The sequence below is a fragment of the Chinchilla lanigera genome, unplaced genomic scaffold (assembly GCF_000276665.1).
Source record: "Chinchilla lanigera isolate Chin_1 unplaced genomic scaffold, ChiLan1.0 scaffold00036, whole genome shotgun sequence".
In the NCBI taxonomy this organism is placed as follows: domain Eukaryota; kingdom Metazoa; phylum Chordata; class Mammalia; order Rodentia; family Chinchillidae; genus Chinchilla; species Chinchilla lanigera.
The window spans coordinates 630,055-654,008 of NW_004955437.1; the positions used below are offsets into that span (position 1 = coordinate 630,055).

At 60.2% G+C, this 23,954-nt stretch overlaps 5 protein-coding genes across 11 annotated transcripts; 2 read left to right on the plus strand and 3 right to left on the minus strand.

Moving 5' to 3' along the window:
* The first annotated feature begins 44 nt into the window (after positions 1–44).
* On the plus strand, positions 45–3,538 carry Egfl8 (EGF-like-domain, multiple 8). Of its 3 annotated transcripts, none has more exons than XM_005389429.2 (9): positions 45–934; positions 1,455–1,665; positions 1,829–1,951; positions 2,057–2,166; positions 2,270–2,365; positions 2,448–2,618; positions 2,698–2,783; positions 2,872–3,025; positions 3,215–3,538. In XM_005389429.2, the coding sequence occupies exons 2-9, from the start codon at positions 1,565–1,567 to the stop codon at positions 3,259–3,261; spliced, it is 888 nt and encodes a 295-aa protein (XP_005389486.1). In that variant the 5' UTR covers positions 45–934; positions 1,455–1,564; the 3' UTR covers positions 3,262–3,538. The 3 variants fall into 3 exon arrangements, with proteins under 3 accessions (XP_005389486.1, XP_005389488.1, XP_005389489.1); XM_005389431.2 differs by having other exon boundaries at positions 2,583–2,618; XM_005389432.1 differs by having other exon boundaries at positions 741–911.
* Positions 3,468–12,605, minus strand: Agpat1 (1-acylglycerol-3-phosphate O-acyltransferase 1). 3 transcript variants are annotated; one of them, XM_005389425.2, is made up of 7 exons: positions 12,381–12,605; positions 6,270–6,469; positions 5,920–6,053; positions 5,464–5,639; positions 5,250–5,345; positions 5,068–5,140; positions 3,468–4,641 (listed from the first exon to the last, which is right to left on the minus strand). In XM_005389425.2, exons 2-7 carry the CDS (start codon positions 6,458–6,460, stop codon positions 4,457–4,459), a joined length of 855 nt encoding a protein of 284 aa, XP_005389482.1. In that variant the 5' UTR covers positions 6,461–6,469; positions 12,381–12,605; the 3' UTR covers positions 3,468–4,456. The 3 variants fall into 3 exon arrangements, with proteins under 3 accessions (XP_005389482.1, XP_005389481.1, XP_005389480.1); XM_005389424.2 differs by lacking the exon at positions 12,381–12,605 and adding an exon at positions 11,208–11,266; XM_005389423.2 differs by lacking the exon at positions 12,381–12,605 and adding an exon at positions 10,481–10,784.
* Positions 12,606–13,078: 473 nt separating this feature from the next.
* Rnf5 (ring finger protein 5, E3 ubiquitin protein ligase) lies at positions 13,079–15,474 on the plus strand. Of its 2 annotated transcripts, none has more exons than XM_013516939.1 (6): positions 13,079–13,161; positions 14,242–14,260; positions 14,356–14,468; positions 14,568–14,622; positions 14,701–14,818; positions 14,922–15,474. In XM_013516939.1, exons 1-6 carry the CDS (start codon positions 13,094–13,096, stop codon positions 15,017–15,019), a joined length of 471 nt encoding a protein of 156 aa, XP_013372393.1. In that variant the 5' UTR covers positions 13,079–13,093; the 3' UTR covers positions 15,020–15,474. The 2 variants fall into 2 exon arrangements, with proteins under 2 accessions (XP_013372393.1, XP_005389478.1); XM_005389421.2 differs by having other exon boundaries at positions 13,116–13,327.
* On the minus strand, positions 15,428–18,553 carry Ager (advanced glycosylation end product-specific receptor). 2 transcript variants are annotated; one of them, XM_005389412.2, is made up of 11 exons: positions 18,374–18,552; positions 18,073–18,185; positions 17,761–17,953; positions 17,555–17,619; positions 17,364–17,451; positions 17,092–17,274; positions 16,852–16,982; positions 16,539–16,680; positions 16,285–16,308; positions 16,048–16,174; positions 15,428–15,939 (listed from the first exon to the last, which is right to left on the minus strand). In XM_005389412.2, exons 1-11 carry the CDS (start codon positions 18,423–18,425, stop codon positions 15,843–15,845), a joined length of 1,215 nt encoding a protein of 404 aa, XP_005389469.1. In that variant the 5' UTR covers positions 18,426–18,552; the 3' UTR covers positions 15,428–15,842. The 2 variants fall into 2 exon arrangements, with proteins under 2 accessions (XP_005389469.1, XP_005389471.1); XM_005389414.2 differs by lacking the exon at positions 16,285–16,308 and having other exon boundaries at positions 18,374–18,553.
* Positions 18,554–18,880: 327 nt separating this feature from the next.
* On the minus strand, positions 18,881–23,954 carry Pbx2 (pre-B-cell leukemia homeobox 2). Its single transcript, XM_005389439.2, has 9 exons — positions 23,437–23,954; positions 22,609–22,682; positions 22,144–22,391; positions 21,852–22,042; positions 21,533–21,668; positions 21,289–21,442; positions 20,817–20,905; positions 20,628–20,714; positions 18,881–20,502 (listed from the first exon to the last, which is right to left on the minus strand). The coding sequence occupies exons 1-9, from the start codon at positions 23,655–23,657 to the stop codon at positions 20,410–20,412; spliced, it is 1,293 nt and encodes a 430-aa protein (XP_005389496.1). The 5' UTR covers positions 23,658–23,954; the 3' UTR covers positions 18,881–20,409.

A 23,954-nucleotide genomic window follows, 5' to 3' on the forward strand; every position in this document is an offset into this window, starting at 1 on the left:
GGCGGGGATGGGAGCTCAGGGCCCCGGGGCCCGGGCTGGGGTGGGGACGCCCGTGGTGTTTCCGTGCTCTCAATGCCCATTCTGTGCAGGTTCCTGATTCTCTGCGGGTTCTTTCCTGCTGAAGACAATTCTCTTCCTGTCCCGGCCTAGGATTAGGGGGCTGAACCCGAGGCTGTGCTGGTTTGGGCCTCAGCATCTCAGTGGAATGTGTGTGCCACCCCCGGGCTAGACGAGGGGGCCGAGGGTCAGGGTGGGCGTTCGTTGTGCCCCTTCCCGACCTTCGTAGGCCAGAGCGGAGTGAGGGGCTGTACAATGAGCCTCCTTTTCCTTGAAGGAAGGAATTTTGGTGGAGACAATAGGGCCCTGTCTGCTCTGGCATGGGGGGCAGTGCCTGACTCAACTTTACGCTCCCCGAGCCCTAACAAATGCTGTCAAGAGATGGGGGCGATTTTCCCCTCGGAGTCTTGGCCCGCCCCCCGCCGCCCTTTGTGCAGATTCGCTGGATCTTTCTTTCCTCAGCTCATCTCGCCTCTTGCCCCAGATGCTGACCTGCTTGGCCTCTCCGCCGGCCCTGCAGCCTGTGCTGGCGGGGAAGGCTCGGGGGTACTGGTGGTATTTACAGCTGCGAGCTCCTGTTGATGTGTGGAGTCCAGAATTTGAGGTTTCTGAGAGCTGGGAAGATTCTTCCAGGGAGCCCTTTGCTGGCGGGGGTGAGGGTAATAGGGCTTGACCCCACTGAGCCCACCAGGCTGGAGCTGAGGAGGAGGCCTGTGGGAGGGGGCAGGACCGGGAGGACTCCGGGTGGCCCGCCCCTCCCTTCCTCTGTTCCCAGGACCGCCCACCCAGCAGTCTGGAGCTGCTGCTGCTGCTGAGGCGGCTGCCTGAAGTGTCCCGGCAGAGAGGGGAGCCAGGTGGGAAGGCGAGGAGGAAGCAGGTGGGGAGAAAGTCTCAGTGCAGGGAGGAGTGGGGGTGGCTCAGAGCCTTGGGGGGCTGTGGGCTGGGAAGTGTCCTGTGAGCAAAGGTGCATGTGATGGTATGGGTGTGAGAGGGCAGTGGAAAGCTGTTTAAAGTGTATAAAGTGTAAGTGATCCCAGTGCTCAGGAGGCTGAGGCAGAAGGATCACTGTGAGTTTAATGTCACAGCCTGGACTACACAGTGAGACCCTGTCTCAAAAAAATAAAAAGGAGTTGGGAGGTGCTAGGTGTTTGGTGAGGCTCTACCAGTGCTATCTGGGGCTTTGAAATATGAAGTTCTAAGGGCATGTTACGGAGGGCCGAGGCGCATTAAGCATGTGTGAGCCCCTCCAGGGTGAGCAGAGCCCTGGGAGTGGGTGGGGTGTGGAGGGGACGTGCTGGCGTACGAGCCTGCAGGATGCTGAACGGGTCAGTTTTATGTACATGCGGTGGACGTGCCTGGTGGCCAGCGTGTAAGAGTGAATGTCCTGACTCCCTTAGGAGCGGGAACCAGCAGTGTTCGTGGAAGGGGCCGGCTGGAGACTGCGGAGCAGAGGGGAAGGGCGTCCTTAACCTCTGCCTGCAGCTGTCGGCTTGCCGTCAGGGCAGTGATGGGGCCCTGGGCTGAGCTGCGGACTCTCTTACGCGGACTTTCACTCCTGCTGCTGGTGCGGTCCGGCGAGGGGGCCACGGGCGGACCCCTCAAGCAGAGGTGACTGTGAGGGCTGGGCCTGGTGGGAGGGCGGGGCTTCACTGAGGCGGACCTTGAGGGTTGGAGGAGGCAGGGCCTGGACGGCTGCTTGCAGCGGGGGCCCTGGCTTCCGAAGGCCTGGCACCGTCAGTGTCTCCCACCTCCTCTTCCCATATGGATGCAGACAGGGGGTCTGCTCCAAGCAGACGCTGGTGGTCCCGCTCCGCTACAACGAGTCCTACAGCCAGCCAGTGTACAAGCCCTACCTGACCCTGTGCGCCGGGAGGCGCATCTGCAGCACCTACAGGTGAGGGCCGGGAGCTGGGCCCCCGGGTCTCTGGGCCACGGGAGTCCTCAACCACACCCTGCACCACCCCGGCCCTGCGGCCCTGACCCGGGCCCTGCATTCTAGGACCACGTACCGCGTGGCTTGGCGGGAGGTCCGACGGGAGGTGCAGCAGACCCATGCCGTGTGCTGCCAGGGCTGGAAGAAGCGACACCCAGGCGCGCTCACCTGTGAAGGTGAGACCAGGCCTTCCGGCCGGATGGTGGGACGGCAGGCGGGCCGCTGGGGATCCCGTGGCCGCTTAGGCCAGGTCCCAACGGCCCGCCCAACCCCCTGCAGCCGTGTGCACCAAGCCCTGCCGGAATGGAGGCGTCTGCGTCGGGCCGGACCAGTGCGAGTGCGCGCCAGGCTGGGGCGGCAAGCACTGCCACGTGGGTGAGTGGGGTGCGCAGGGCGGCAGGGTCCCCGGGCGCGAGGCCCCCCCCACCTGCCGCTCCCTCCTCTTTCCCATAATTAGACGTGGATGAGTGCAGGCCCGGAATCTCCCCATGCTCGCACAGCTGTCTCAACACAGCGGGCAGCTTCACCTGCAGCTGCCCCCGAGGCCAGGTGCTGGGCTCGGACGGGCTCACATGCACCCTGCGCTCCTCAGGGCGCCCGACCAGCGCCAGCATCCTCAGCGTGGCAGGTGAGTGTGGGCCGGCCTGGGGAAGCCGGGGCCCAGTGGTGCCGGGGCAGTGGTCACTCTCAGTGCTGCGCTGCCCTAGTTCGGGAAGCGGAGGAGGAAGCCGAGGACGGCACCCTGAGGCGGGAGGTTGGCATGCTGCGAGGGCGCCTGCAACGGCTGGAGCAGGTGAGCTCCTGCCGGACGGAGCCCGGAGGGCCAGGGCCGGGAGCCAGCGTGGCTGTGCCAACAGCTTGAGGCTTTCCTGCCTTCCCAGTGGGCCGCCCAGGCTGGGGCCTGGGTCCGTGCAGTGCTGCCCATGCCGCCTGAAGAGCTGCAGCCGGAAAAGGTGGCCGAGCTGTGGGGCCAGGGCGACAGGATCGACTCTCTCAGCGACCAGGTGCTGCTGCTGGAGGAGAGGCTGGGCGCCTGTGAGTCCTGCTGCCCCGCTCCAGCTCACCCCCGCCCCCGGGACCCGCCCTGCTCTCTCCGTTTTACAGACCTCCTCCTCCCGGACCCTGTGCCACGCATCTAGTAGTCTCACTTATTGTTGGGTGAGGGCGGTGGTGGCGTGGCCCCCAGCCAGCTCCATGTCTGTCTATCTCCTTGTTACAAATCAGGCTCCTGTGAGGACAACAGCCTGGGCCCTGGTCTCAACCATCGATGAAAAGCCTCGCTAACCCCAGCCCTAATTTATACAGAAACCGGCTTGACTAATCTTCTGGGATTGGCCAACTGGCGCTGCAGATAAGGCTATCCGGATCAGGGAACAAAGAGCCCCAGCGATGCTGGCAGCCGGTCGGCTCCCCGGGGCAGGCTGTCCGGGCCAGGTCTGCTTCTTCAGCGCCTTAACAAACCCGGCGAGAAGGCACCCACATTTCGCTCTCTTTATTCTCACTTGCTTGCTGTTATCCAGATAATTAATAAAAACCAACCACACAAAACTGGGTCCCACCCTCTTGCTCCCAGCCCACCTCCCCAGTGGTGGGAACAGGTCTGGAGTGGGAGGCAGGGAGCGGCCAATGCCACTTCTGGGAAATGAAAACCAGCTCGGAGCGGGAAAGCCTCAAAACAAAGAGAAATAAATTAAATGCCCTCCTCTCCCCTCCAGCCAGGTCCAGTTCCTTCCCCAACTCCCCAGGGAGCAGTGAGCACAGCACCTAAGGTCTGCCTCCTCCCCCACGGTCTGGTTAGGATGGTGCCGGGGGCTGGGTGGGTCCGGACCGCTGAAGAATTGTACCACGGGACCGAGGAAGCAGGAACTTGGAGACCGAACTGGCAGCCAGGAGTGTGCTCGACCCTGGGCGTCTGGGCAAGGGCAGGGATGAGACCTCTGAGTTAGAAGAGTCCACCCCACCGGCAGGGAGTGTGAAGGTGCTGAGGCAGGTTCCCAGGAGGAGCCTGGGCGCTGCGCTCCTGGTATCAGCTTCCAGCCACAGGGCGAGACGTCCTCCTCCCAAGTGGATGAGTCTACTGAATCCGTGGACTTGGGGGAAAGGGGTGGATTGTTCCACAGAACGAGTCCACTGGCCAACGTGGAGCGGAGAGGGAGAGAACGCAAAGGGAGAGTCCACCGGGGATGGGAAGAGATGGAACGGCCCCCACTCTCGTGTCGGAAGGGCCACTCAAGTGAGGGGGAGGCAACGTCACAGACAAGATGGCAGGAGGGGGGGCTCAGCGGACACTGAGCAAGGCAGGAGAGTCCCTGGGGCGGGGGCGGGGGCGGGGAGGACTACGGTGTCCACGTTCACTCCGACGTTGAAGATTGAAAGAGGAGGGGGAGCATGAGTGGAGGAGGGGTGACCTCCCCAGGGCCACCGGGTCGGTGGGTGTGAGGAGGAAGAGGGGGACAGATGGGGAGCTCAGAGCTGGGCCTCGCCCAACCCCCCGGGCTTCTTCAGACAGTCGCCACCTCCCCGGCCATCGGTGGAGATTTCCCGGAAGACGGTGAGCATGGAGTGCCGGACTCTGTCAGCCAGAGCGGGGACGTCATCCGGTGCCAGCCCTTCTGTGGGCACTGGGGGCAGCACCCGCACCTGACACCGCCCTGGCGTGGGGAGAGGCACCATCACAGCCCGCTCCTCCGGCCTCTTCCCGCTGTTCCCTTCAACCCCTCAGGTCTCTTCCCCGACACTGGGTCACTGCCCCTCTGGGAGCCCGCTGCCCAAAGCTCCCCAGCCCAGCGCAGACCCCCACGGGCCCGCACTCCCTGGCGCAGCGCTGCTTGCTGAGTGTCACTCGTTAGAGCTCTGCACACAGGACTCACCTCTCCTGTGCCACTGTGCCAGCCCCTCCTGGAAAGACCAAGTTCTACCCGCCCAGCAGGGGGCACGAGGCGCCTAGTGAGTGCTTAGCGCCTGCCGGGGGGCCATACTTGATGATGGTATACACGTCTCCCCGAACGACCGCTGCCTCACAGGGACCTCCCCCGGCCGCTCCGGGCATGCCGGCCCACGCGCGCTCACAGCCTCACCTGAGGTGAAGCGGCGCTCTTTCTTGCAGTAGAAGTCGCGGTAGGAGGACATGACGATGGGCACGATGGGAACCTGTGGGAGAGAGAGCCGCTCAGTCCACAGCTGTCCTCTGAGACCAGGCCCCGGCTGGGAGAGGAAGGCAGGGAAGGCCGGGCCGGGCTGCAGAGGGAGCAGCAGTCACCTGGGCCTGTACTGCGAGGTGGAAGGCGCCGCGTTTGAAGGGCAGCATGGAGCCGTTGTGGTTTCTCGTCCCTTCAGGAAAAACCCACACTCTCACCTGGAGGAGAAAGAGCACAGACTCTCACATGCGGAGGGGTCGGAGCGCGCGGATTTGGCCCACTTAACACGACCATTCCCCCGCCTCAACCCCCACGCGCCCTCCCGCGGTGACTCACGTCCTGGGTAAGCAGGGTCTGGGCAACCTCGGACATGACACTGATGGCGTCCCCTGTGCGCTTCCGGTCGATGAAGATGACTCCGGCCAGCCAGCAGGCCAGCCCGGCGGAGCCCGCCCACAGCAGCTCGCGCTTGGCAATGGGCACGCAGCGGCCTGGCAGGACCTCCATCATCCCTTGGGCAGGGGTGGAGGTGGGGTAAAGATTAGAATGGCGACACAGTTATCCCACAGAGGCATCTCCCACACTGGCAGGGACTGGAGATAAAGGGACACACGGGGTTGAAGGAGCCCCAAGTAAAAGCAGGGGTGACTGAAGACACAGGAACCCTGCTAAACGCGGGCGGGCCTCCCTGAGGGGGAGCCGGGGAGACGTCTCACAGCAGAGGGAGCAGAGGGCCTCGGGAAGTGCCGAGGGGGGTGTAGACGGGGACCTGTGCCCATGGTGGGGTCTCACCAAGCAGGTCGAGGGAGCTCTGGTGGTTGGAGACCACGACATAGGGCTGCGAGGGAGGGAAGTGTTGAGTCCCTCGCACCTCTACTCGGATCCCATACAGGTATTTGACGTGGAGCAGCATTAGACGCAAGATCCTGTGGGACCGCAACAAGGGGGCCCAGTGGGATCCACTGACGCCCACTGCAGACACCCCCCGCCCCACCTGGCCGTCCTGGGCATTTCTGCAGCCCTCCCGCCTTCGCGGCCCTGGGCTCCTTCGGTCTCCTCTGCATGCACCAGGCCGCTCGCTCACAAACCGGCCACACCCGCACCCTCAGGTCCCCTCACCGCCCACACCCCTCGCCCCTCACTTCATGTTCTCAACGTTGCGTCCTCGCACGGCGCACACAGGGATGGCGAGCACGGCCAGGAAGAGGATCCAGCCGTTGTAAAAGGCCATCTTGAAGAAGTACTTGGCACTGGGGGCGCAGAACCACAGGGTGGGCAGCAAGAGCAGCAGCAGCAGCAGCAGCACCGTCCATGCCCCCGGCCACAGCTCCATCCTGGCCACCTGGCGGGGAGCACAGGACCCAGGCCTGGTTTCTAACAGCAGTGGGAGGGTGAGGCAAGCGGCGCAGGGCAGCGATGCAGGCTGGGGCTGGGTTTTCCCTGAAACCTTCCTAGGAAGCCCCTGTAGGATGAGGGGCTCAGGACATCCTACCCCATCTCCCTGGGGATTCCCCATACATTCAGTGGTAACAGAACCAAGTGCAAAACACCAGCAACTTGCAGGCACAGGATAACACAACACAAGCAACAACGGCGAATAACTGCACCTACAAAGGGTATTACAACAGTCCACAGACAGTGGCTACCAGCCAAATGCGACTACCGAGCACCTGAAATATGGCTGGTCGACAGAGATATGCAGGATATGTAAAATACACATCAGATTTCAAACACTGGGTGAAAAACAAAACCATAGTGTATTCTACTAGCTAGGCGTGGTGGTACCACACCCCCGTAATCCCAGCACTCAAGAGGCTGAGGCAGGAGGACTGTTGAGTTCGAGGCCAGCCTGGGCTATAAAGTGAGCTCAAGGCCAGCCTGAACTGCATAGCGAGATCCTGTCTCAAAAAGACAGAAAAAAAAAAAAAAAGTATCCTACTAATAATCTTTTGTGTTGATTTCTTTTGGATATATTGGGTTCCATAAAGTATATTATTAAGATTAATTTCATTGCTTCTTCCTTACCCTTCTCAGTGTAGTTATCAGAAAACTAAAAATTATAAGGCTCACTTTCTGTTTCTACTGGGTAGTGCTGGTCCATCTATCTCTACTTTTTTTTTTTTTTTTCCCTCCGGTACCGCGAACCGAACTCACGACCTTGCACTTGCCAGGCAGGTGCTTTTGCCGCTGAGCTAAATCCCCAGCCCCTATCTGTACGTTAAACCCTTATGTACAATCCACACGATAATCTATTAAAAGTATTATTAGTATTTGTTTTACAGGAAATATGCTCAGGCAGATTAAGGAACTTACCTGAGGTTATACAGCTCCTAAGCAGCAGTTTCTAGATTAAACCTAAGCAGCCTGGGCTCCTAAGCCCTCGCTGATGCTGTCTCCTGCGTGTGTGTATAAATACGCACACACGGTAGATATACTGGCAGTGACAAAACGCCCGAGGAAACGTGGCAAGATTAAAGCTCCCAGTGTTCAGGCAAACAGACACACACACACACACACACACACACACACACACACAGTGATGCAGAGACTGACAAAGGTTCTCACACACACACAACACACAATTTATCAATGGTGACAGACAGAGGAACGTAAACACGTACCTACAAAATACCTTTCTCCCCAAGGCAGCCTCTTCCACTCTCGGATTACCCCCCCACGCACACCAATCCTATTTCTGCAGACAGGCAAGCCAACCCCACCGTGCTCCCAGCCACACGGTGGCCATGTGCGCAGGCAGCAGGGGTAAGGCCTCCTCATATGAGGAAGAGGAGGCAGAGAGGGAAAGGAACATCACACCACCGGCTCCGGGAAAGGAAACGCCGAGAAAAGGTGCGGGCATGCAGAACCTGCCCTCCAGGTTCTGCCTCCTTCCTCCATTCTGCTCCACTTCTGGGGACAGGGTCACAGTTGACAATGGTGACCTATCAGGATGAGACTCCCTACTAGGACAAAGGCCTGTAAGAGGTGAGGGGTAAAGGAAGAGGCAGGGGAGAAACAGGTGCCATGCTTTCTGCCTCATCCCCGCTTCGCGAGGAGGCGCCTGGAGCTGCTTCTCACAAACCCCAGCGTTTCCTGTCTCGACTCAAGGCCCTTTCTGACCAGCTAACTTCTGCTCACATCTCCAGCCACTTCCCTTCCTGCTCTACCGAGCTGATTTACTTCAATTCCTCAGGTGCACTGTGAGCTTTCACGCTGCCTTGCGACCCGCTGGCCGCGCTCCTTCCTTGGGCGGGGACACTCCCAGTGCCTCTCTTCCTGCTACACACAGCCCAGGTCTGGGCCCCAGCACGCCTGTGCTTTCATTACAATTTCTGTCTTTTTTTTTTTTTTTCAGAACTGGGGATCGAACTCACAACCTCGCGCTTGCCAGGCAGGTGCTGTGCCGCTGAGCTAAATCCCCAGCCTACAATTTCTGTCTTGATCAGTGGTTCTGAGGATGTGGAAATACAAATTCTTGGACCTCACACCCAGATATCCTCAATCAGAAATTCTGGGCACTGGTCCAAGCAGCCTGTATTTTAACCAGCTCTCCAGGTAAGCGTGGTCCGAACTCAGGTTTGAGAAGTGCTGACAACAACAGCACCCCACAGCGTGTGCCTGCTCGCCAGCACCCTGCTCCAGGCTGCCGAGTGGTGTGCAGCTCGAGGACAGGGGCTCTGTCTTTCTTGCAGGGCCAGGAGAAGGTAGACCAGGAGCTCAATAAACACTGACTGAACAGATTACAAAGCTGTATACACACCCATAGCCGTAATTAATGACAGGTAGCGGTTCTGATCATGAATCAGACAGCTATCCTCTGGAAGAATATTAACTGTGAAAACTAAAGTCACTAAGAAGCTAGGCGTGGGTGGTGCACACCTGTAATACCAGCACTTGGGAGGCTGAGGCAGGAGGATCGTTGCAAGTTCGAGGCCAGCCTGAGCTACAAAGTGAGCTCAAGGCCAGCATAGCGAGACCCTGTCTCAAAAAAAAAACAAAAACAAAAACAAAAACAAAAAAAAAGAAAAACAAAAGTCACTAAGAAAAGATGTGTTTGCTCAACCTATTCTGAACACACATATGCACGGCCACAGGTAAGGCAGAGCGACAGTCACGAAGATGTCCTCTTTCAAGACCGGGTGGGAACAAGGTGCCACCAAGGGAAGACACTGCTGGCATCAAATACCGGCCAACAGCGCAATGGGGTGTGATGTCACAGGGCTCACAGCAGGGCCGACAGACACCCTGACAGGCAGAGGTCCACACCCAACTACACAGAGCTCAGGGAGGTGAGGCACGCCAGGATGGAACCTAGGGGCCTTGGAGACCAGGTTACCTTCTCTAACATGTGACACTAAGTGACACAATCAGACAGAGACATCCAAGGGTTTCTGAACACAATGAAATGCCAACTAGGCTATGCTGATAATGAATGTATGAAATGAATGGTAGGTGTGACCAGAAGCACGGGAGCTGTGGATAGATGGCACCAGCGCTTCCTGGGAGGCTTCTTGTGCACACACACGGGGTGAGAACCCTAAGGAGAACAGGCCGGTCCAATCTGCAGGTGAGAACACCGTGTGGCTGGTCCACTGCGCCAGGCAGGGGACCCCACACGGGCCAGCTGCACACAGCCGGGCCACGGCCGTCACATGTGAGCCCTAAACAAACCAGGTATGTAAGCTTTACGCCACGAAATCAACATGCAAAAAGAGGGCCCATGTGAAACCACATAATAGGTACAATAAAAAAACAAAACAAAACACATGCGGTCCTCGAACACCTCCAAACTACATGTGAGATATGGACACAAGACACGAGAATGGGCAATTCTGAAAGAAAAAAAAGCATTTTCCTGCAGCCTATGCAGAACACAGGGGCCAGCTAGCTGCACGCAAGCCATTAACGCGTCAAAGGCAGAGTCAGGATAGAAAACACAGCCCCCCACACGGCATCGAGACGCCCCGCAGTAAGGGTCTCGGGGAAGGCCCCTGAGAAATACGAGGTTCTGTGCCTACAGAGAAAGGGGGGCCCGAGGGCATTCCTAGGAAGCATTTCTGCCGGCCTTCTCGCCGCCCCCCGAAGTCCTGCGGGGCCAAAGGGCAGGAAAAGGAACTGGGGGCATCCATGGGGAATTCCCTCTCCCAGACTCCTCGTCCACACCCGGGGCCCCACGTCAGAGTTTCCAGCTCTCCTCCGTCCGGGCTCTTCCAATCTCCCCGCGGCCCCCTCGCCTCTCCCCAGCACCCCGCGCCCCGCCGCCCTCCCAGCCCCGGTCTCAACGCGTCCGCGTCCGCGTCCGCGTCCCGCTCGGCGCCCTCCTCCCGCCGCCCCCACCCCTTCCCGCCCCCACCTCAGAGGGGTGGGGGGCCTGGGGGGCCGGCCCCCTCCCCAGCCAGGCTGCGGCAGCGGCGGTGGCGGCAGGCTGTGTCTCTGTCTCTGTCGGGGTGTCGGTGCCAAGGGGGCGACAGGATTTGGGGGTATCCTAGCCCCGGCCGATGGAAGGGAGGTGGGAGCGGGAGGCTAGGCCCACAGCGGTCGGAACGGCGGGGGGCCGTCCCCCCGGCACCCTCCCGCCCGCCCTCCCTTCCCGCGGTCTCTCGGAGGGCTGGGGCTGCCGCCGCCGCTATGTCCCCCACCCCTCCCCGGGGCCGCTGGTTTCCGGGGCTGGCCAGGAAGTGGGGGGCGGTGATGGGCGGCCGGCTTTGCCAATCGCCTCTTAGAGACCCCGGCGTCTCCTCCCTACATTCACCAGCATCCTCTTGCTGGCTCCGCCCCAGGAGAGCTCCGCTCTATTCGGCCTCCGGCTCCAGGTGCATCTTTTTTCCCTCCAAACCCTTTTAGTACAAACGCCCGTGAAGCCCCTGCCGCCGCCGTCTTCCTCCCTCGGCCACTCTCTCCCCCCATTCCAGCTCTCCCCACACTGCCACGTTTCCTCCGTCCCCTTCTGATTTCTGCCTTTCTCCCTAACTCCAGGATCGGTGCTTACTCTGCTCAGCTCCAACTCTTCAAGACCTTTTCTTGCCCTCCCATTCGATTCCGTTTATCAAGCACCTACTACATTCCAAGAGGAGGCTCACCTCTTTTCTCCCTCAGGGCTGCATCTCTCCCCTCCTCGCCCTCCAGCCTTCTGCTCTGATCCCGCTGCCCTTTGTACCTCCTCCCACCCCGGCCCGGCAGCCCGCCTCCCTCCTCCACTCACCCTCTCTGTCCCGCTCCATTCCCTTCCTCCCCTGCTTTCCCAGTTCTTCCTTATCAGCCTCCTTACTCACGCTGAAGCAACCCCTCTCCCCAACACAGGACCTTGTCTTGCGATGGAAATGGGGCATTAAGGCATTGCTCGGGTGTGTGGGTGGGTGTGCGCGCACACTCGCGCGTGCTGATTCCTCGGATGATTGCTCCCTCAATTTCGTAGCCCTGTATCCAGCTCTGCAGTCCCTGCTGTCCTTTTCCATATTCCCATGATCCCTTTACCCGCTCCTCCCTCCTTGTTCTCCATGTCTCTTTCAGCACCTTCCTTCCTAACCCTCCTTGACTTTTACAACCCCTGTCCTCTACACAACTCCCCATTTCTCATCGTCTCTTAGTTTTCTTTTATTTTTTTTTCCTCAAGACAACATCTCGCTGTGTAGTTCAGGTTGGCCTTGAACTCACTATGTAGCCCAGGCTGGCCTCGAACACCAGGAGGTCCTCCTGCCTCAGCCTCCTGACTGCTGGGATTTCAGGCTTGCACCACTGCGCCTGGCTTCATCTAGGAAGCATTTCCGCTGGCCTTCTCGCCGCCCCCCGAAGTCCTGCGGGGCCAAAGGGCAGGAAAAGGAACTGGGGGCATCCATGGGGATGCCACGGGACCTTGTGTCAGGGTGTTGCTAAGCATCCTTCAGCCTGTGGCAACCTCCCGCCCTAGACACACCTTTGCCCTGCATGAGTTTACACACCCTGGTGAAGAGGATGGGAAGAAGGTTGGCAGTGGGAGACGGTCACCCAGTTCTGATCCCTGAACCGCAGGGAGGGTCACCGACTGTAGGAAAGGCCAAAACGACGAGGGGTCGAGTCCTGGAAGACCCCAGTTCTACTGGGCAGATTACAAGAAGGGGCGGAACTAAGCCTACTCTTCAAAAGGGCAGGGCCTTGCCCACTCTGCACCCCATAAAGGGGGGGGGGCAGACCTCTGCTCCGACAGTTCAGCACGGAGCCTCCACGTTAACAAGTGGGCGGGCAGGCCGGCCGTTCAGTCCTGCTCAGCTACCTACAGGAGCGGGCTGAGTTGTCCAGCCGAGAGGGCGGGTTAAAACCAGCGCCGCAGGTCGATGCTCGCACCATCCAGACGTCGGGCTAAGCCCCGTTCCGCTCCCTCTTCACTAAAAGGGAGGGGAGGCCCCAGGTTCTGTGCTCTACGTCACCTAAGAAGGCCGGAGCCATCTTGAACCCCGAGACCCTAGTATTTCTGCTCCTTTTTCCGAGCCTTGCGCCGTCTTTCCCGCTCTCGGCCAATCAGAGGTGAAGGAAACAGCCCAATCAGCTAAGAGGCCACAGCCAGAGGACCCGGATGAGTCCAGACCCGGGCCTTTGAACCGCGCGCCCCGCCGATTGTAGTCACCATGGCGACAAGACCGCGGTGCAGGGGTGGGATTAGAGCAGGGTCAACCTTCGTATCGGCCTACCCAATCCCACTGCGTGCCGCGCAGGCGTGTTTTATCTAACCACCATTTTCCGTGGAGTTCCAGCCAATCGCTTGCTCTGGAGCTCTACGCTCCAAAGTCCAATAAGAATCCGGACAGTCTTCGAAAGAGGAAGTGAAGGAAAGCGCAGAGTGTGGCTGTATCAGCCAATAGCTATTGTGCAAGGGCGGGGCCGCGCAAGCTTTTTCCCGCCCTCATCCTTTTGACCAATCCTTTCTTTAGAATACCACATGATTGGCATGTATTCAGACCAATAGAACCTAGAAAACCTTGAAGCCTACCCAATGATCGTGGGCAAGGGGCGGTCTCTCGTTTGTTGGGGCGTGTGTATGTGTGTTTGGGGGACTGAGGGGTACGTGGGGGCGAGACGAACCGGCCATGGCAGCAGCAGAGGAGGAGGACGGGGGCCCCAAAGGGCCAAACCGCGAGCGGGGTGGGGCGGGTGCGACCTTCGAATGTAATATATGTTTGGAGACTGCTCGGGAAGCGGTGGTCAGTGTGTGTGGCCACCTGTACTGGTGAGAATCTGGGACGGGGGCAGAAAGCGGTGGGGTTCATCTCTGTCCTGGGGACGCCAGGAGCGGGGGACCGTACGGTCATACAGGTAATCGGGACGCCCGAGGAAAGGAGGTGTGTGTGTCTCTCTGGTACGTGTGGGTGGGTGGATCACGTCCGTGCAGATGTGTGGAAGCGAGGGTCTTAGGAATTAGGAGGTGGTTCGTGTGCGGTGTGTTACAAGGAGGAGAAGGGACGGAGAATAAGGGGGCACCGCGCATCTGTACGGGTGAGACCCGAACCAGCTTACTCCAGGGAAGTTAGAGTTTCTTACCTGTGCACGTAGAACGGGTGAATCTCAAAGATTAGGAGAGGCTCTCATCAGGTGAGCAGGGGAGACCCAGGGAACATGGGCTCCCACACGAGCGAGATGGGGCGGGGGTAATAGGGACAGACTGGATAAGGGCCCCGTGGAGGGACAAAGTCGAGAGGTGAAAGGGTTGCGGAAATCGGGACTTTAATACGCTGGAAGAGGCGCCGCGGAGAATGTGCCGGGACGGAAGGCTTGCTTTGGGGAAATGGGGGTGAGAATAGGGCTGAGGCTGAAAGAGACCTGGAGAGGGGTGGGTTGAGAATGACTGGAATTTCAGTTGGAAGGCAGAGAGGGAGGGGAGGAGAATTTGTGTGTGTGAGGCAAGAGGAGAGAGGAGAGGGCTGAGTGTGTTGAGGATGGATGGAGCTTTAGGTCTCGCAAGCTCAGAGAGGCAGGAAGGCCAAGTTGGCTGGCGCGGTAGAGGTTGTGGAAAATACAAAAAGGAATAGCAGATGATACAGTACCCGGGGAGAGAGGTGAGGTGAGGTTAAGTCTGAGATCTGTGCCTCTCTTTTCTGTAGCTAGTTTAACTTTTTTTTTTTTCTTTTTTTGCCTCCCATCCAGTTGGCCCTGTCTGCATCAGGTTTGTACCCGGGAGGCGAAGAGAGGGACGGGGAGATCTGAGGTGAGAGAAGGCCCTTCTGTGCTTTTGAAACCATTTTATCTTTTTCTCCCCAGTGGCTGGAGACGCGGCCAGACCGGCAAGAATGCCCAGTGTGCAAAGCCGGCATCAGCAGAGAGAAGGTTGTCCCGCTCTACGGGCGAGGGAGCCAGAAGCCCCAGGACCCCAGGTAAGAGACTGGCGGTGGTGCTGAGGGAGGGTTGAAGGAATCTGCTCCAGGAGGAGGAGAGAAGGGCCCGTGTTAATAGTCCCTGTCTTTGGCCCTCAGATTGAAAACTCCACCCCGACCCCAGGGCCAGCGACCAGCTCCAGAGAGCAGAGGGGTGAGTTCTTGCCTCGCTGTGTCTCTTCCTTGACCGTGACATGCCGGATGTCATGCCTGACTTTTTCCACCTCCCTAGGGCTTCCAGCCATTTGGCGATACCGGGGGCTTCCACTTCTCCTTCGGTGTTGGTGCTTTCCCCTTCGGCTTTTTCACCACCGTCTTCAATACCCACGAGCCTTTCCGCAGGGGTGCAGGTGAGAGTCCTCCCTGAGCTCCTACCGGAGGCCCCTCTCAGTCTCCCAGCGCCCCTCCTGGCCGAGGACTGTACGCCTCGGCAACTGTCTTTCTCCCCCACAGGTGTGGATCTGGGACAGGGTCACCCAGCCTCCAGCTGGCAGGATTCCCTCTTCCTGTTTCTCGCCATCTTCTTCTTTTTCTGGCTGCTCAGTATTTGAGCTGTGTCTCCTTCCTGCCCACCTCCAGCCAGAGGAGAATCAGTATTGGGGGTCTCTGCTGACCCTTCCTTACTTCTGGACCCCCGTCCCCAGCCCTTCTTTTCGTTGGCCAAGGCTAACCCTGGTCACTCCCGGGAGGGCGTGGGGAGGAGGAGTGACAGCTGCGCACAGGATGAGAGAGCCCCTTGCTCTGAACTGCTGGTGGGGACCCCGGGCCCGGGCGGGGAGGACAGACGGAAGAGTGTCTGCTTCTCCTTCCCTAATGCTTCGCTTTCCCTCGGTTTCTTGATTTGATGTTGAAAGGTGGGCACGGTTCCCTCTGACTCTCCCTCCTCCTCTTCCCGTTGGTTTAATTTAATTTTTCTTGCCCCAGTATCTAATATGGGTTTTGATTCTAAGTGTTCACCCTTCCCACTACCTCCTTTATTACAAATTCAATAAAAAGGTGAAATGTATTGACAAGGACTTTTCCGAGTTCTTTCCAGAACAGAAGCCTAATCTCCCCAAGCTGCGTAGATGTGAATATGGGATGAGCCCCTCTCCTTTGCAGTTTTCAGGGGTGCAGTGGGTGAGTTTCTCTCTCTCTCTCTCTCTCTCTCTCTCTCTCACACACACACACACACACACACACACACACCGTGCACACGGGCAAGATGTGTCCGGTGTCTACTCAGCACGGTCCCTTCACGAAGGGCTCTGGTTGTGGAAGGCAGTGTGGCGAGGTGGGGCGGAGATGACAGGAGAGCTGGTCTGGGGTCGGTGCGGTTCAGCGGGAGGGCACGGGCGAGGGCGAGGGGGCCGACGGCCAGGCCTGTCCGGGCCCTCATGGCCCTCCTGTGCCGCGCTCAGCTGTCTCGGGCTCCTCTGACTGATTCAGCTCTGCGCGCTCCTCCTCCTCCTCCTGGCTCTCCGGGGCCTTCCTGAGGAGGAGTGGGGAGAACTCCACGTGGCTCCTAGCGCTCCTCTGACCCGGCCCCCTTTGCTGCCTGAAGGCCCCAAGTCCGAGGTGTCTGGCTTTCCTCACTCACCGCTCCTTTCCTTGGCGTCTCCTCCTTTGCCACGCGATGACCCCAACGAGCAGGGCAGCTATCCCCAGGGCTGCCAGGGTGCCCAAGGCCAGGGCGAGAGTTCCCAGGCCTGAGCCTCCCGTGGAGCCTGCAGGGAGATGGGGAGCTGAGGACGCAGCCTCTCCGCGCACCACCCCTTCTTGTTGATGCGGCTGCATGGGCTGGGGCTGTCTGCTGCTCTCACTAAGCCAGTCTCACCTGTGCTTTGCCCCTCATCTGTTTCTGGAAGACAAATTTGGAACAAGTCAGAAGGGAAAAAAGGGCTTGAGCTTGGGAAAGGCAGTGTGGTGGGACCCCCGGTGCCGCCTTTCCTTTTCTGAGGCTGGGCTGGTGCCGGTGGGCGCAGGAGGCCTGGGTGGGGCTGACTTGGGGAGGTGGTCAGCGGGGGCAGGGGGTGCGCCTGCTGTGTCCTCAGCCCAGCCCGGGGCCCCTGGGCGTGGGAGAGCGCTCACCTGCGATGCTGACAGTGACAGCAGGGCTTTCCTGGGATCCGTGGCTGGGAATGGTGGCCACACAGCTGTAGCTCCCCTGGTCTTGAGGCCCCACCTCAGGGAGGAGCAGCACAGGGCTGGGGGGAAGGGGCAGGGGCATCCCCTGGAGGGGGAGGAGGAGGCCTTCATGAAGCCCTGGAGCACTGGCCCCTCGCCTTTGTCTGCACAGCCTCAGATGCTCAGCGCCTCGCCCACCTACCCCTCCGTTAGCCTCTGCTCCTCTGCCCCTTACCAGTTAGGGCGCCCTCCGCCTCCCGCCCCTCCAGCCACTCACGTCCTTCATCCAGTGGATTTCGGGAGCGGGCTGGGCAGGGGCTTCACACGTCAGGGTCACCGTCCCTCCGGGAGCTACTGTTCCGCCTTCTGGCTCCACCAGCAGCTGCACGTTCTCCAGGGAGACGGGCTCTGGGGACGGGGAGGTGAGACCGAGTGGCCCCAGCGGCTGTGGGCGTGACCCCCGCCTCTGAGGATCATAGTTCCGCCCGCACTTGGGGCTCTCCAACCCCTTGCTCACCCCACACGCTGGGGTGGATGGGGGCCGCGTGGACGGCCTTTCGCCTGGGAAGGCCTGGGCTGAAGCTGCAGGAGAAGGTGGGGTGCGCGGCCCCTCCTCGGGCCGGGGTCACCACCAGCTCTGACTGCAGAGTGAAGAGCCCTGTCTCCGGGTGTCTCCTGGTCTGTTCTTTCACCGCCACCCCTGTGGTGGGGGGACAAGGGAAGACAGCCCAGGCAGGTGTGGGAGATCGGGAAGGAGGCAGCCGGCGTGGGGGGCGCTTTGGGACTCACCTTTCCCATCAGGTGTCAGGGGCTTCCCGTCCAAGTGCCAGCTAAGCGTCCCTGCAGGGTAGCCTCCCTCAGACACACACGTCCCCACCTGGGGAAGAGTGGTGAGCTCATCGTCCTTTGAAAACCTGAGCTACCAGGCGTACAGCCACATTCACGGGACGACTTTCTGTTCCTCCATTTTCTTCCACTACCTTATTGGGGACACCAGCCGTGAGTTCTGAGGCAGGATCTACAATTTCTGGCTTGCCAGGAATCTCTGAAGGAGGGAAAAGTCCAATCTCTGAAGGGTGCTGCTGCTTTGAAAGTGCGCATCCCGGGTATGGGAATGGGGACAGGAGAAGCCAGAGGTCCTCACACGCCCGGGGCCAGGAGTCGAGGGCGGGGGGAGGAGCCTTACGGTAGACTCGGACCCGGTAACTGGACTTGCTCTCCTTTCCGTGCCTATTCGTTGCCCGGCAGCGGAAGGTCCCCTCATCCTGGATCCCAACAGCCGGAAGGAGGAGGGAGCCATTGGGGAGGACGCGAGCCACGCTGTCCCAGGGAGCTCCCTCGGGAGAGAGGACCTTCCACGCTTCCGTGCGGCCTGTGTTCTGGGGACAGAGGAGAGCCTGAGCAGCCCGAGTCCGCCGAGAAAGGGCTGGCGACCAGGGCAGCGCGGTGCCAACTGTCACCTGTCTCTGGGAGCTGGGAGGCCGAGGAGCCTGCTTACCAGTTTCCATTCCAGCTGCTGGGGTGGTTTCTTAGGGGCCCCCTTACAGTTCAGCACCAGCGGCTCCCCGATCCGGGCCGTGACGTTCTGACTGCCTACTACGGCTGCTGCCCCTGAGAGACACCACCAAGGCAGGGGGCAGAAGGGAGCCAGGGGCTCAGGAAAGTGTGGGTGAGGGAGCTTGAAGAGCAGTGCCCAGGTTCTAGGGGAATTCTGGGGAGACAGGCCGGGGGCAGAGGCGCTGGGCAGCGGGGGTGGGACGCTTTCTGCAGGGAGGGTTGGTCGGGCAGGGAGCGCTCACCCCACAGACTGAGGACCAGCACCCAGGCTCCAGCCGCTGCCCGTGCTGCCATCCTGCTTGCTGCCCAGGCTCCTGGCTCTGTCTGCCCCTTCCCTTGCTGCGGCCACTGCCCTAGGTGGGGCCTGTCCCCTCTCCCCTGGCCCCAGCTCCGACTTGTCCTGGCACAGGGAATGCTAGGAATTCATGCCTCTTTCACAAGAGCCCTTCAGGTGCTAGAAGCAATTCTCACCCCACCCCGGGGCACTGCCAGTCTCCGGGCACAGCCACTTCCTGGGGGCACCTCCGAGGGTCTCACTCCCCCCATACCCTGCCTGCACCAGCCCCGTCTTGCCTGGGCAGCGAGGTTGCCAGGCAGTGGGCTTCGGGCCAAGCTATCTGCAGGGGTGGACAAGGAGCCTGTGTGGTCAAGATGGGGCGGGGAGAGACCTGCTGGGCATCTGGGAGAGGAAAACAACTTTTTACTTTCTAGGGATTTCTCACATTTTTGAAAAAAATTCTCAACTAAACCCAGGGAAAAAAGAAATTTCTTTATTTAAAACTGCATTGTTTGTTTTTTTCTGTGAAACTACAAGTTTACAAGTGAGGAGAGAACTGCCCCTGGCCCGCACCTCCCACCCCCCACCCGTCACGTTCCCAAGCTGTCCCCTAATCCTGCCCGCCCCTGCAAGGGGAGGGAATCCCCACTGACAGTCTCGTAAAATCCTGAAGGTGACTGAGGGGATCAGATGGGGTTCGGGGCGAGGCTGGGACAGTGTTCTTGCCTTCCCCATATCTGGCTTTTTGCAATCTCCCTCCTCCACCCACTTCCTTGATTTAGGAGAAAAAATTTAAAACTGCCTCATTTCTGGGGAAACTGAGGGAGATACATATATAATAAGCACCCAACCCATATTTAACGTATTTGGCAAGACTCCCCTCCCCATTCTTTCTCCTCCAATCTGCAAATAGTAGTTAAAAAAAAAAAAAAGATTGAAAGACTTGTCACACAGGGAAGGCGGCATCTTCAATTCCTCAGAGTCCAGCCCTGCCCAAGGGTTGTGGGAGAGAAGGGAAAGGCGCCGCGGGGCGAGCCCCTCCCCAAGTGCAGTGGAAACTGGCAGCACGGGCCAGTGACTCGGAAGTGATTTCAGAGGGAAGGGCCTGGTGTCCCACAAAATCACTTCCTGGTGGTCAGGCCTGCAGCTGGCGGGCCTCTGCACCAGTTCCCTTGGTTCCCCCTTCTCTTACCAGAACCCCTTTGGCTATCACCTCTAATACGGGAAAGCAAGAAAAAAAATCAGTATGTTTATAAAAAAACACCACAAACCTACTTCCCCAAACTAAATTAAAAATTAAGAACAAAAAAATAAAAAAGAAAAAAAAAAAACACAGATGAATCCCAGGGTTTCTTTTTCTTTAAAAAAAGAAAAAAATGTTTCAACCCCAAAGCCCAGTCAACAATTCCCTAAAGAAGCAGAAACTCCCTCCGAGGTAGATATCTGAGTCAGACACTCTCGTCCACCGAGCGATTCTATTGGTTTAAGATGAGCTGCGTATGAGGTAATAAAGCCGTCTGGAGGGGCAGGGGTGGGTGCACAGGGGCGTGGCCCAGCGTCCTCTGTCCAGAAGTCAAGTCCCCATTTTTGGCATCTCTGGGTCGGGCAGGGCTGACGTCTCCAGATTCCAGATTCCAGAGCGGAGGAGTGGGGTGGGGAGGGGGCAGAAGGAAGCGGAGAGCTGCATGTGGGAGCGTGAGGCAGCGAAGGCGTGAGAGGGGCACGAGGAAAAAGGGTCCGAGAAACAGGGGTGTGTGGGGGAGAGAGGCCGAGGGAGACTGGAGAAAGGAAACAAGGGGAAGACAGACCCCACTCCCCTCTCGGGGTCCCATTCTCCCTGCCATGTAGTCAGCACCCAGCAGTGACAGTCGAGGTGGGGGGACCGCCCCATTCGCCCTCCTGTCTTGTGCTTCTCCTGTCTGGGGCTGGTCCTCTGGATGCCTGTGTCCTCTTCAAGTTGCCTTGTGAGAGCCCCCAACCCCGGCGACCCTGAGGGAAAGATCAGTTGGAGGTGTCGGAGTGAACACTTCCTGGTCCCTCTGTCGGGGATGTCACTGAGGACGGGGTCACAGCCTCCTGCCAACCGCCGTTTGCCTGGAAAAGAGAAGAGACAGTAGGAGTAGGCCCCTGGTGGGAAACCCCCACATGGAGACAACGTGCCAAGTAAAAGTCTCCCCATCTTAGTGACAGCCAGCGAGCCGGTGTCAGGGTCCACTCACCCTCATGTCCCGAGGGCTGTACATCTGGCCTCCCCCGAGGTTATCCCCGTAGCCGCCGGGCCCCATGGAGTGTCGGAGAGATTCTACCTGTGGACACGGAGGAAGGTGTGACAGGGAGAAGCCCCTCCGGTCCCACATCCTAAAGCGGGAAACAAGTTTGGGACAGGCGTCTATCTGACGGGATCTGACCTGGGAAGCAGAATAGGAATCTCCGTTGAGCCCGGGCATCCCCAGAAACATGTCTCCGGATCCTGAGAGATTGAAAGAGCCGCCAGAGCCTGCGGGGAAGAGAGAAGGAACCAGAGAAGAGTATAAAGGAGACAGCGATGGCACACAGGAGAGGAACACAACCCTCAGGTTCCAGAAGGCCCTCTAACTAGCTCTGTGGGGAATGTGTGTGCTGCGACACACAAATCATCCACAAAACACTCCAACGATCAGCAGAAGCAGGCTGTCTGGAGCCTCCCCTTGCCACCCACTGGAGGAAAGCCGGATGCAACTCCACTGGAGTGGCCTCTGTCCCCTGACATCACCAACCCATCTCAGCTTGGTCCTTCTCACCCCAGAAGTCCTCCCTCTGCTAGGATCCTGCCTAGACAGGAAGTGGGAACAAAAGCAGGAAGTGTGCAAAACAGCCAGCCAGGGAGGCAGGGGGCTCCACCTGCGGAGGAAGGGGGTGTCGGGGAGCTGGTGCGGCTGTGGCCCCCCTGGGTGACTGACACCGCGGTCTTGACAGCGTAGATGTTTGCCTCCTCTTGGAACTTTCCAATATTTTTCTTATAGCGAATCCGCTTGTTGCCAAACCAGTTGGAGACCTGTGGGGTGTTGGGCAGAGAGGGTCAGGAGGAAGCCTTTCCTTCAGGAAAGCCTTCCCGCCTCCAGACTCCTCGGGAGCCTCTCAACACCTGAGACACGGTGATGCCGCACTTCTTGGCCAGCTCCTCCTTGGCCTCCTCACTGGGGTACGGGTTGCTGAGGTGCGAGTAGAAGTACTCGTTCAGGACCTCAGTGGCCTGCTTGCTGAAGTTGCGGCGTTTTCGTCTACAGAGGAGAGAGGAGGAGGAGGAGGACGGGAGTTGGTGTCCTGGCAAGGTTGCCCTGTGGCACCACTCCAGGTGACACCACTGTCTCGGATCACTGGGTTGTGCAATGTGGCGGCCCAGGGTCTTGGAGAGGGACGGGAAGGCACCCAGTGCAGGGGCCCGGCGGGACCCCCAGCCCCACCTGGCGTCCAGGAAGCGGGATCGCAGGATCATGACGGCCTCGCAGGTGCTCTGCTTGAGCTGCATCTGGATGGCGCTGAACTTCCGGTGGATGATGCTCACCATGCGCTCCATCTCCTTGGGCGCCACGGGCCGCGTGCGACTCTGCTCCCGCAGCAGGTTCATGACGTGGGTTGTGAACTCGTTGCACGCCTGGAGGGGAAGGGGCACCCGGTGGGCCGGTGAGCAGGAGCCCTTTGGCCGGGGGGTGCCCTCCACCGAGCCTCCCGCTCCACCCACGCAGGCCTCCTCACCTGCTCGTACTTCTCCAGCTCCGAGTGGTAGATGTGGCGGATCTGCGCGAGCTTGCTGCGGTAGTCCGAGTGCTCGATGGAGTTGTCGGGGGACACGCCGCCCCCCGAGGCTGCTGCGGCGGCTGCAGCTGCTGCCGAGCCCCCCCCTTTCTCAGGCCCGGCCACACCCTCCGCCAGAAGCATATTGTCCAAGCGCATCAGCTGGGGGTCCACCGGCTCCTCCTCTTGGGAGCTTCGAATGCTGAGGCCTAGTGTGAAGGCGGGTCGCCTTAGAGACCCGGCCCCCCAGCACTCAGCCCTCCTGGACACCCACGTTTCCAGGCTTGGGTCCTGTCCCCGTCCCCTCAGCAGCCTCCCCAAGGTCCCCCCTTCTCTCAGGACCCCAAGTTATCAAACTCTGAGCCAGGCGATGAGCGATGAGCAGGGTTCGCCCCCGTAGCTGCGGGATCAGAGCGGACCACGTACCGGTTTTCTCTTTGATTTCACACAGGACGCTAAACAGAGCAGGCTTCATTCGATGGCAGTTGAGGGCGTGTTTCCTTGGGAGGAACGGGGATGGGGAGAGAAAAGTTGAGCAGCTGGAGAAACAGGGCGAGTCTGGCACTACGGAGGGAGGAGAGGAGCGTGCGGCGAAGACGCGGGGCCGGGGTGGCTCCCGGACAGAGATCCGCTCCAGGGCACGGACAGAGATGCAGGCTGCAGGAGCGGGGCCTGGGAGAGGCCTGGGGAGTGGGACGGTTTGGGAGCGGCGCGGGAGTGGAGGGCGCCTAGGCGGCTTCCAGGGGACAGGAGCTGAGGCGGAGGAGTCCGAGCTGGAGGCGCGGAGAGGGGCCGGGTGCCCGGCGAGCGGGGCGTCCGGGAAAGGGTGTGTGGGGCGCGGGCGAGGTGGTGAGGGGTCCTGAAGGCAGGGCCGCGGGGGACAGCAGCGCCAGGAGCTCGGGGAGGGCTGCGGGAGCCCCAGGTCTGGCGAGCACGGGGTGGGCTGCGTGGAGAGTGAGGGGAGAAGACAACGCTGCCCAGAACAGTTTCCAGTCCGGGGCCAGGGGCTGCTCGGGGCAGTGTGGGGGTCACCGAGGTGAGCAGGGGACTGAGACCACCTGGGCTGCTCTCCGCGCAGGTTTCAGGGCCTGGGGTGAAAGGGAGGCTCAAGAGCAATCAGGCGCCGGGGGCCCCCGGGACTCGGACAGAAGAGCGCTCACAGGGCCCTGGAGTTGGGGTGGGGGCTCCCCGAAGCCTCAGCTTGTGAACAGGGTCCTGTGGGTCTGTGTGGGGTCCCGGGGTGGGGGCACTCACTTGGCCTGGGCCTCGTCCAGGCTCTGGTCGGTGATGGTCATTATCTGCTGCAGAATGTCCCCGATGTCTTGCTTCCCTCGGCCTCCCGGGACCCCCCCGCTACCCCCACCGGGGTCTCCGCCGCCGGGAGGCTCGCCAGGGCCCCCGGGCTCCCCACCCACCAATCCCAGGCCCCCGCGGCCCCCGCCGGGAGGGGGCGGCCCCAGCAGCCGCTCGTCCATCGCGGGGGGGGGGGCCCTGAGGCCCCCTCCCTGCTCCGCCCCTCCCCCGCCGGGTTACTCCCCCCAAACTCGCCGGGGCCGCTGCTCCCTCCGCCCCAACCCCGCCCGCCTCCCCCCTCGCGGCTCCCCCGGGTTCACCCCGGCACTGAAGGGAGACCTGGGGTACCGGCTGGGCCCCCCACAGGAGACCCCGGCCCCCGGCGGCGGAGAAAATGGAGCCGGAGAGAGAGAGGAGGCCCAAGCGGGGGTGTGTGTGAGCGAGAGGGCGGAGGGAGGAGGGAGGGGGAGGGAGGCGGG